Genomic DNA, 10678 nt, shown 5'->3' on the forward strand with positions numbered 1-10678 from the left:
TTTTTACTGGTAATAAATATTTTTACTGGACGCAAACAGCATCAAATCAAGGACCTTCAGGAAAGTCTGAAGCAATGTTTATTCCTTCCTGCCTAAACCTAAAAGGAGAGGGCGCTTTCTGTTCTACCATGCTACAAATTTCTACAAGAACACACCTCTATGGAAATGTAGCCCAAGACTTTTGGAAAGAACTCCACGGCATAAACTAGCATTATTTTTCAAATCTCAACTGTTTTTATTTCTTTTAAGCAAGCAGTGGTATATAAGTCTTTTTAAGTGTTTCTTTTTGGAACAGCTTATAGAAAATGGCACCCTGGGACCTTTGGCTCTATGTCCCCCAAATTTTCTTTCAAGAATCTCATCCAGGAAGTTTCTTTAAAGAAGATAATTCATCTGACCTGAATCAGGTTGATTTAGGTCAAAACAATCTGAAAACTAGATGTGTCCCAGTGGAAAGCCTCAAAACTTCTCCAGTTCCTCAAAAATGCCACTATATGCCACTCTACTACAGGTCAAGGATGGCAATCCAAAGGTATCACTTGTTGATATCCCCAGATGGCGTGACGTACAGCCTATAATCACTGGTTGCCACGCATCATTTCTTGTAGATAAATGGTATTCATGTGATAGGCTGCCATCCAGCTTGGATGCCTCTGAGCGTTCCAATAATACGACTGAGAAGCAGAAGCATAGTATTCCTGCCACGCCCTGTAGTAAGCTCTCCAGTACTCCTCATAGTCCTGATAGGTGTCAGAAAAACTCGGATGTGTTTCCCTATGGCGGTCATACCAACCATCTTCCTGGGGTTCTGTCTGCAATCGATAGGAAGACCGCCTGGGAAGGCTTCTCTGGCTCTGCTTAGCTCTCTGGTTATGGTTAGCTCCCTCTTTATGCCTTGTCTTTATTTTGATTTCAGGTGATTCTTGATACTCTACTAGATGAGGGGTGTCATTTCCATTCAGAGGTTGTTCCAAAGAGATATGGCCACCCACAGGACTAGATTCCAAGTCTTTCAGCTGAGTATCAGAAGAACCTTCCAAGCATGACTTACTTCCTTTGCTCTGGGAAGAACTCCTTGAACTGTAAGAATCACTGTCCCTCTCAGAGTCTCCAGATTGGCTACTACTTGCCAATACCTGCACTCTCTCCTCAGTAATTCTATTTCTCACAAAACCATTTTGAGGATTCACAGTCTGATCCCCAGGACCTGTGTAGTGTCTGATGACTTCCACAGGTTTCTCTAACCCCTCTTTAATATAGTGTTCGTAATCCTCCATCAATTCTGCAAAAGTCAAAGTACATGGCAGATGGGTTTTAAAGGAAGACAGACAAGGAATTCTGGGGAGTGACCCAGAAGCTTCTTTGACTTGGTGCTGACTGTTAGTAGAGTTTTCAACAGAGGTCTGAATAGAATTCTTCCTTTGCTCTTCCAATTGTATGGCACAGCCCAGTTCTTTTGGTGACGTGGCTTTTTCTACAATTCCACACTCTGAGTGGCTTTTCACAGGAAGCTCTTGTTTGGTATTATTTTTTGATTTGACTGACAGTGCAGATACAGAAGTACTTCTAGATGAAGCCATGTGGTTACCATGAGCTTTCTGAGTTTGAAAGGTGCTCTCTATTTTTTGAATTTGTTTTAGGGTCTGTGTAGGTATACTTGCTAAGCCATATGTATGCATGGCAGCTTCAACCTCCACATCCCAATCCAAACATTCTTCCATCAGACCAGGAGGAATAGGATCTACATAAAAGGAATAAAAAAAGTATTAAATTCTCGAGCTGTTCTAGACCAGCATTTTCTGAATGTATTAATAAAGCTTCCCACGGTCAAATAAGATTAAGAAACAAAATATACTAACACTATACTAAGAAGCTTAATATATTAGATTTTAAAAGACCTAAGCAAAACTTGCAGTAAAGAAATTTGCCCCAAAATATAAAAGACCCATCCCATACCCCCTCACTCGAAAAGAGCTTATTCTAGGAGTGAGGTATGCCTCTACAGCGATTCTCCCATCCTTCCTCGTCTCCCTCTCCCCAGCTCCTCCCCATTATCTCACTACTGATAACAGCAAAACAAGATATTAGAAAATGGATTGTGCTCCCCAAAGCTTACCAACTGGGAAATATTACAACTGCAACCCTGTACCCAAGTAAATCTGCCACCCTATATTCTACCAGGGAGAAATCACTGCCCTCAACGGTGGAGGAAAAAAACCTCCACAGGGAAAAAAGCCAGATGACTGTGAAGAGATCTGTGGTACCAATGGCACTTGTAAGCTTAAAAAAATTTGCTGGCTCTAACTCTATAAATTTCCTATCCCATCCAGGCATGACAATTTGCTTCCACCTGCACTCAGATCTTTCCAAAGTGTGACCAATTTTCATCTTAGGCAGACTAAGTACACAGAGGCCCTGCTTTACAAAGACCTCACCTGTCTGTTGCTGCTAGTGGTGTTCCATGTATGTGTACCCACTACTCATTCCCTCAGATCTGGATTCTTCAGCTGGGGCTCTTGATCCTTCACTGAACAGACCCTCTAACTAAACATGGATTCCTACTAAGGTGCCATCCCTTGCTTGCAGAGACCTATCATTCAGGCCAATTCCCTCCTAATCCTGCTCCAGGCAACTCACCTGAACAGTCTGTTGTCACACAAGTGCCTAGTCCAGTATAGATCTAACACTATAAATATCATTTTCTCATCATTTCGGGGCTCTGTTAACTTTTCATAAAGATCCAAATATGTCACTTTCTGGTAACCAAAGGCAAATCTTATTTTTATCACTAGATGTTATGATACTGAGTCCTACCACAAGTCCTAACTCTCTTGTACCAATTTTCAATTTACTTTTTCCATTATTTATAACTATAAAGATCACCAATAGACTTATACATAGAGAGAATTAACAAAATATTGTCTTAGAACTGACAGAGGACCTAAAGACCATCTACTCTAAAAACAAATATTTTGTAAATCAGGACATAAGCTTAGAGCAATTTAAAAAATGTGTGAAAATGAGTTATCACAAAGCCAAAACTACTAAAATTCACAGTACTCCCAAACCTGTGTTTCATCTAGCTTTGTAAAAATCACTAAAGGAGTTAAATATAAATGGGTAAAATATTCATTGTTATATTTACTCAATAACTACATAGCCCATCTTCTAGAAGGTCATGTATACAGTATATAAGTATACATTTATGTATCTATACAACGTATATATATACACACACTAACATGCATACATTAACATATACAGTTGACCTTTGAATAACACGGGTTTGAACTGCAGGTATGAACTGCGCAGGTCCACTTATACGCAGATTTTTTTCCAATACGTACAATAGTACTACACAATCTGCTGTTGGCTGCATCAGTGGATGTGGAAAGGCAGATATGGAGGGCTGACTATAAGCTATACAGGGATTTATGCTGCATGGAGGCTCAGCGCCTCTAACCACCCCCATTGTCGTTCAAGGGTCAGTTGTATAGCAAATAAACCATATTTCCACCCAGGAGTTTGGTTTTTTTTTTAATAAGTTTGTTTGTTTGTGTACTGATTGATCGATTGACTGATTGCATTGGGCTCTATCGATTGACTGCATTGCTCATGGGCTCTAGAGCGCAGGCTCATTAGTTGTGGTGCATGGGCTTAGTTGCTCTGCAGCACGTGGGATCTTCCCGGACCAGGGATCGAACCCGTGTCCCCTGCACAGGCAGGTGGATTCCTAACCAGTGCGCCACCAGGGAAGCCCCAAGCTGCTTTTTAAAACTGCTGTCTTGGAAACAATGCATGTTTGAAACTATTAATGATCTCTTGAAAACTTTTTTAGAAACCCTAAAAAACTGGGTGGGGACTTCCAGGAGGCACAACTACTGAGCCCACGTGTCACAACTACCGAAGCCCGCGTGCCTAGAGCCCGTGTTCCGTAACAAGAGAAGCCACTGCAATGAGAGGCCTGCGCACCACAACGAAGAGTAGTCCCAGCTCGCCGCAACTAGAGAAAGCCCGCACGCAGCAACGAAGACCCAACAAAGACCCAACACAGCCAAAAATAAATTAATTAAAAAAAAAAAAGCAGCTTGATAAATGATTCATTAAAATCAAAAGAAAACACTTCAACATTTTCAGAACAGAGTCCAAATTAAAGATACTATTCCTTCTCCATGGTGACAAAGGGGAGTATGGCCAAGAATTACCTTCATAGCAACATAAGAGGTAAAATACATCCCTTGAAATAAAAGAATAAAATCAAATTGCAGGTCTACAAAGTAAAATATGGAGTTAATGCAGTAGGAAAATATTTTTCATTTTTCATGTGTCATTAGTTAGCTTGCAATCTTCTCCCTGTTACTTATTAGCTGTAAGACCTTAGACAAATATTTAACCTCTCTATGCCTCAATATCCTCATCTACAAAAGGTAGATAATAATAGCACATACCTCACGTAGTTGTGGTGTGAATTAAATGAGTTAACATATATACTTAGAACAGTATCCAACACATCATAAGTACTCTATGTTAGCTATTATTTTTATTAGGCCTATCATTATTATTTTGACAGCAAAATGAAACAGACAAAATATACCTGGTAAAGGCTGAAGATTGATCTTACATTTCTGGGCAATTTTCATCATCATATTTTCTTCTTCTCCCCTACAGCAGTAGGTCACTGTCAGTCCCAAAGTACCTAAAGCACAGAAGGAATGTTAAGTAGTAAATCATTTTCACATAAATGACACTTCAAGTCCACCTGTCACATTATAGCTTCCTCCCCTTAAAGAAAGCACCCAAACTTTTTTCTTTCCTTTTTTTTTACCAAAACGGCCAGCTCTGCCAATCCGATGCATATATGTCTCCCAATCCAATGGAACATCCAGGTTTACAACCAGATTCACGTTCTCAGCATCAATTCCACGGGAAGTCTTGAATTGAAGAAGAGAACAGTTGTTTGTGTACATTAGCCATTGCATGGCACACTATATTATTCAGTATGACCAAGAGCCAAATTAAGAATAGGAGGATATTTAAGAGCAAGGAGGATATTTAGGAGCAAAGGAAAAGAAAATTCATTTCTAATGACTAATTTCAACAATAAAGATAAAAATACAGAAGACATTTTTAGGAAGAAATCATATTCCCCAGCACTGGAAAGACAATTATCTTCTGGTATTCTTGTCAGATACACCCACCTAAAATAATAGATGAAATCTGTACATTTGATAACAGAACATATGTCCAGATGGATTAGTCACCCAAACTGAACAGGAAATTTACCAAATCTGTGGAAACGAGGACTCTGCAATGAAACTGCTTCAGTTTAGCCATAGCATCAAGACGCTGATTCTGATTCATGTTGCCTAAAAAGACCCAGAAAGAAAGTCATATAAAAACAAATGAACAGGGCTTCCCTGGTGGCGCAGTGGTTGAGAGTCCGCCTGCCGATGCAGAGGACACGGGTTCGTGCCTCGGTCCGGGAGGATCCCACATGCCGCGGAGCGGCTGGGCCCGTGAGCCACGGCCGCTGAGCCTGCGTGTCCAGAGCCTGTGCTCCGCGATGGGAGAGGCCACAACAGTAAGAGGCCCGTGTACCGCAAAAAAACCCAAAACAAGTGAACATACATTTATCAAATCCACAAAAATCAGAAATCATAATTGCCAGTCTTAACACTTTAACAACCAAAGTTAATTCTGTCCTTATATGCAAATCTAGGTTAAGAACTAACGTCACAAACAAAAACCTAAAGTCAGAATCTTCTAAAATATGGTTAGGCAATCAACTAGAAATTCAATTTTAAATGGTGACTAGGCTATGCCTGCAGATATAACATTATATCTACAAAGTGCCATATGAGGTTTAACAATTCTTAGGAAAATAATATTGATTTAACCAGCTGTTTACCAATTTGGTGTTGAAGTGTGATCTATCATCCAAATACTGGTCCATCAGAAAACAGTCTCCCCAGTATCTCATAATATACCACGACTAAATGAGCTTATGCTAACAGGTTAAAAACTAAGCTGAGATAGCAATCAAAACTCTAAAAAGGATCTCACTTATCAAAAATTCCTTTAAATCTTTCATTCCTAGGTCAACAGTAATAATTTAGCTTTGTGTCAAAAATGAATCAGTTTTGCCTTCCACAAGACTGTAAAAGTCAATTTAGTTAGCAATTCTTTGCATTTTTTACAATGTTTATCTTAAGATAACAAAGACAGACTCTATTCTGTAAAGTTATTAAGTTCTTTGTGGATATAACTCCAGTTTTCTAGTTTTTTAGTACATACCATGTTACTTCTTAAAGAGACAAATCCCAGTGAAAAATAAACCTCAAATTCCTTTTACTCTGAAGACTCAGTGTAACCTCACACTCACAAGACAACTCAGGAAGTGGTATCTCTTCCTCCTGACTTTGGAGAAGCTTCAAGTCAGGATACTAAACAAAGATTAAAGTTAAGAGATGAACTTACCTGAAATGCACTCTGCAGGAAAGCCTTTAGAAGAAAGGATATCAGCCAAGTGTTGTGCTCTATGAAAAATAACACAGAGGGTTATAATTTTACAAATACTGCCCCACACCTATCCTTTTATTTCACAAGTTCCCCAGATGACTTTTTTTTTTTTTTTTTTTTGCGGTACGCGGGCCTCTCCCATTGCGAAGCACAGGCTCCGGACGCGCAGGCTCAGCGGCCGTGGCTCACGGGCCTAGCTGCTCCGCGGCATGTGGGATCTTCCCGGATCGGGGCACGAACCCGTGTCCCCTGCATCGGCAGGCGGACTCCCAACCACTGCGCCACCAGGGAAGCCCCCCAGATGACTTTTTAAGGTACATTACCTGCTGTGTAAATTAGAAAAGACTAAGGCTTGATTAAATGGAATTTTGCTGAACAATTCTTGTAAATGCTGAGTCTTTTCCTCAAAAATCTTATGGGCCAAAGGGTATGAACTGACAACTTTGTAGTACTGCTTCAAACCTACAAAGAAGAGTCTTCTGTTAAAATGAACATATTTTCTATAGCAAATATGAAAGCAAAAGCCAACTTAGCAAAGGAAAGCTCCAGAATATCACTAAATATCCAATATCTGTACACACCTATGAGACTCGGATCACTGGAATTTAGTCTTACAAAAGTGGGCTCTCTCATGTACTTTGTCAAAGCATTAGCCAAAAATTCAGGGTAAGTAGCTGACACTGCCAACATCTGCTTACTGGCAGGCAAGGAAGAATAAATCCAACTGCAAAATAAAAGAAAAACACACACACCATGGAAACTATTCAGATGATAATCACCACCTAGAAAAGCAAAAGATAGATACTTTGGAGCACCATTTTAATAGTCAAGTTAGTTATTTTTCTTACTTTATTTGCTCCTGGAAGCTGCCTTCTTCTAAAAGCTTATCTGCTTCATCAAGAATAAAGAGACGTATACTGCCTGGATTCAAGTAGTCAAGTTCTATCAGTTGTTTAATTCTGCCTAAAGTCCAGAAAAAAAATATTCAAATATTCATATGCACCAAATCCATGCAAATTTCAGCCAATGTTGTTATTCTACTTACTGGTTGAATTGCTAACTTTCCTGACCCAACCCTCATTATTCTTTACACACTAAACCATAAATTAGAAATCCTGAGTTCTGATCTTCCCTAAATCCATTATTTTTTCCCTCACATTTCATCACCAATACGTATGGAAAATAAACACTTCCTGTCAAAAGACTTGTAAGGCACTGAATGCTAGATTATGATTCTGAGTGACTCATGACCGAAGGACTAATACTGAAGCAAAGAATAATCCCAACCCATGGCTTAGAAGGGCTTTCTGAAATCATCTCATTCCTCTTCTGCTCAGAAGCCTATCCCATACTTGTTCTTAAACATCCTTAGAAACAGAAATTTCATAAATCCTGTTGGTAATCCAGTCATGTGTTTATATGTCACTAATCTAATGCTCTTCATTTTTAATCCTCAAAATAATTACCATAATTATCAAAGATTGCCATATTCTTATTGCTATATAGAAGTGTTCAGTTACTTAAAAGCCCCAGTTATTAACAAGCATTGATATCTTACCAGGAGAACCAACAGCAATATGACACTTTTTAAGTCTGGTTTTGTCTTGTGATAATGGAGTCCCTCCGATAAACACATGACACTCTAAGCCTTCCATTTTTATTCCAATGGCTGTGATAACAGAATGTATCTGTACAGCAATTTCTCTTGTAGGAGCCAAGATCAAAATCTAAAAAAAACAAAAAATATACCTTTAACAAGTCGGTAGAATAAATACATAAGGCAGGACTCAAAAAGCTTTACAGTGTTTTTTAACCCAGATATGAGTATCTGGGTTAAAAAACACTGTTGAAGAGTCATCATCAGATATACATGACTGAGAACTTGAAATACAGCCTGCTGTAACTACTAAACCACAAAGTAAGACTATGAGGGTCATACCTGATTCATCTTTATATCCCCAATGCCTGGCATACTGTTTAAACATAACATGGGCTCAACAAATCTTTGCTGAAGAAATTATCTCCAAACCCAAATCTCCTGTTAATTTGGGTAAGGCCCTCTTAGACCCTACTCTGAGAGAACCCAGAAGGTGGGGGATCAGTATAACACATTCACTGTAAGAACCACATGCAGTTACCTACAATAGCCAAACACCTCATTACCACGAATCAGGTCAAATGCTAAACCTCACCACAATCTAGTGAGCAAATAAAAGAATAAAGAGTCCCTATCTGTATTCTCAAGTAATGACAAAATCGACACACATGGCAGACTTATTTTATTTAACACGCAGTAATAACAGAAATCTCTAAACTTCTAACACTAATAATGTGTATTTGGTCACTAACCACACCAACACCGCTCACCAGCCTAAGTATCTACTTTTCTTGTATACTTTTCATATGTCTTAACACAATCATTCACTTCTACCTCTGAGGAGCTACTGGTATTTCATCTGACCTGTAGTAAATCCACATAACATACCGTCCTTGGGTCCTCTGAGCTAAACTCACCTGGGTACTTAGGTTTTCAAGAACAAGAGAGTCCAAAGCAATGGTGGAAAATACACAGGTTTTCCCAGTGCCAGACTTAGCTTGAACAATTAAATCTGAGGAGGAAAAAAAAAAAATTATCATTAGCCAGGACTGACTGAAGAAGCTTAGGTACCAACATGAAATTCCAGAACTAGACAGGCCTCCAGAGATCACATCCTTAACCACCTTCGTTTTTAAGTTAACTCTAAAACAAGCATGTGGCCATATCCAGAAACAGGCCTCCTCCCTGAACCTCCACCGTTTCTCTTCTTTTTTTGGCTTAGAAAGCAGAAATTTATTTTCTCAAAGTTTTGGAGGCCAGAAATATGAAATCAAGGTATCAGCCGGGCCACATTCCCTCCTAAGGCTCTATGGTACAATCCTTCCTGTCTCTTCCAGCTTCTGACGGCTGAAACATTTCTTGGCTTGGAGTTGTGTAATTCCAATCTCTGCCTCCATTTTCACATGGCTTTCTTCTCTGCCTTTCTCCCTGCTCTTATAAGGACTCTTGTCACTGGATTTAGGGCCTACCCTAATCCAGGCTGATCTCATCTGAGATCTTTCCTGCCGTTTATATTCCCAAACGTAGAACCACTTGACAGCGTGGAATGGACCTCAACTATCTCCAAATTCAATACTGCGCCTCCGTTTGACAGAGGAGGAAACTGAGGCTCGCGTGCGTACGGCGTCTTGCCCCGGGCCGAGCCCTGCAAGACGGCCGCTCTGGGCCCTTCCCGGCCCTCGCCACGGGCTTGGCCGCCGCCGCCCCCTCCTGCGGCCCTCGCGGCCCCTCCAGGGCCCCAGCCCTCACCAAGTCCGCACCGCCCCAGCGGTATGGCCTTGAGCTGCACGGGCGACGGCCGCTCGAAGCCAACCGCCCGCAGTCCCTCCAGCACCGGCCGCGACAGCAGCAGCGACTCGAAGTCCCCCGGCTCCGCCAGCAGCACATCCCCGGTGCGGGTCCGCGGACCGTTGATGTCGTGAGCCGTCCGTAGACTCCGCACTGGCCGGGGGGCTGGCTCCGGGGCCGCGAACTTCGCAGCCACGCGCTCCGCCGGCATAGCGCGCTCCACGGTCTCTAAGGCCGCCGAGGCTTCAAAAGCCGCCGCCATGTTAGCCGCGCCGCCGGATCTCGCGGTACTTGGGGCGAGGCGTGGAGCCTGAGAACAAGAAGAGGAAAAACTTTATTGGCAGTCTTCCTGCGAAGACACTGACACTCCCGGCCTCGAAGAGGAGGGGTAAGGGACGGAAGTCGGAGGCTTAGAAAGACTCGGAAACAGCTATAACAACAAAAAAACGTGGCCTGAGGAAGGCGGGAAAAGGGAGGGGAGGAAAGCTGAGGCTACCGGTGTGTCGCCGCCTGCGGCCTACAGAGGGCGCCGCGCGCTCACGGTGGGAGCACTGCCCCGCCCTGCGCCCGCGTTGCTGACCTCACAATGCTGCCTTTGTGAAGAGCCCAGTGCGTCACGCTCCCAGCCTCCGGGCTTCGGCTCGGCGGTCAACTCCTCCGGCTCCCCACCGTGTCCCGCCCCAACTCGCTGCCTCCTCCTGTGCTCGCAGAGAGCGCCCGAAGTACAGCGAGATTTAGGATTGACCACGTTGCCCGGTATATATCTGTGTGCTT

At 42.0% G+C, this 10678-nt stretch overlaps 1 protein-coding gene across 1 annotated transcript; it reads right to left on the reverse strand.

The window, feature by feature from the left end:
• DDX20 (DEAD-box helicase 20) lies at window positions 1-10465 on the reverse strand. Its single transcript, XM_029230368.1, has 11 exons — window positions 9866-10465; window positions 9034-9128; window positions 8078-8246; window positions 7368-7482; window positions 7101-7243; window positions 6843-6981; window positions 6478-6536; window positions 5284-5366; window positions 4826-4931; window positions 4595-4696; window positions 1-1741 (listed from the first exon to the last, which is right to left on the reverse strand). Exons 1-11 carry the CDS (start codon window positions 10164-10166, stop codon window positions 579-581), a joined length of 2475 nt encoding a protein of 824 aa, XP_029086201.1. The 5' UTR covers window positions 10167-10465; the 3' UTR covers window positions 1-578.
• Between the last annotated feature and the right edge of the window lie 213 nt (window positions 10466-10678).

Source organism: Monodon monoceros, unplaced genomic scaffold (genome assembly GCF_005190385.1).
Source record: "Monodon monoceros isolate NGI ecotype Baffin Bay Population unplaced genomic scaffold, NGI_Narwhal_1 Super_Scaffold_18, whole genome shotgun sequence".
NCBI classification, from domain to species: Eukaryota; Metazoa; Chordata; class Mammalia; order Artiodactyla; family Monodontidae; genus Monodon; species Monodon monoceros.

What these genes read in the sequence shown, in the direction of transcription:
- DDX20 (XM_029230368.1), bottom strand. Translation starts at nt 10,166, where the DNA reads ATGGCGGCGGCTTTTGAAGCCTCGGCGGCCTTAGAGACCGTGGAGCGC. An exon ending in GCTGGGGCGGTGCGGACTTG is followed by an intron (nt 9,129 to 9,865) that starts GTGAGGGCTGGG and finishes TTTCCTCCTCAG; the next exon opens with ATTTAATTGTTCAAGCTAAG. An exon ending in AGCTTCCAGGAGCAAATAAA is followed by an intron (nt 7,244 to 7,367) that starts GTAAGAAAAATA and finishes TTTATTTTGCAG; the next exon opens with TTGGATTTATTCTTCCTTGC.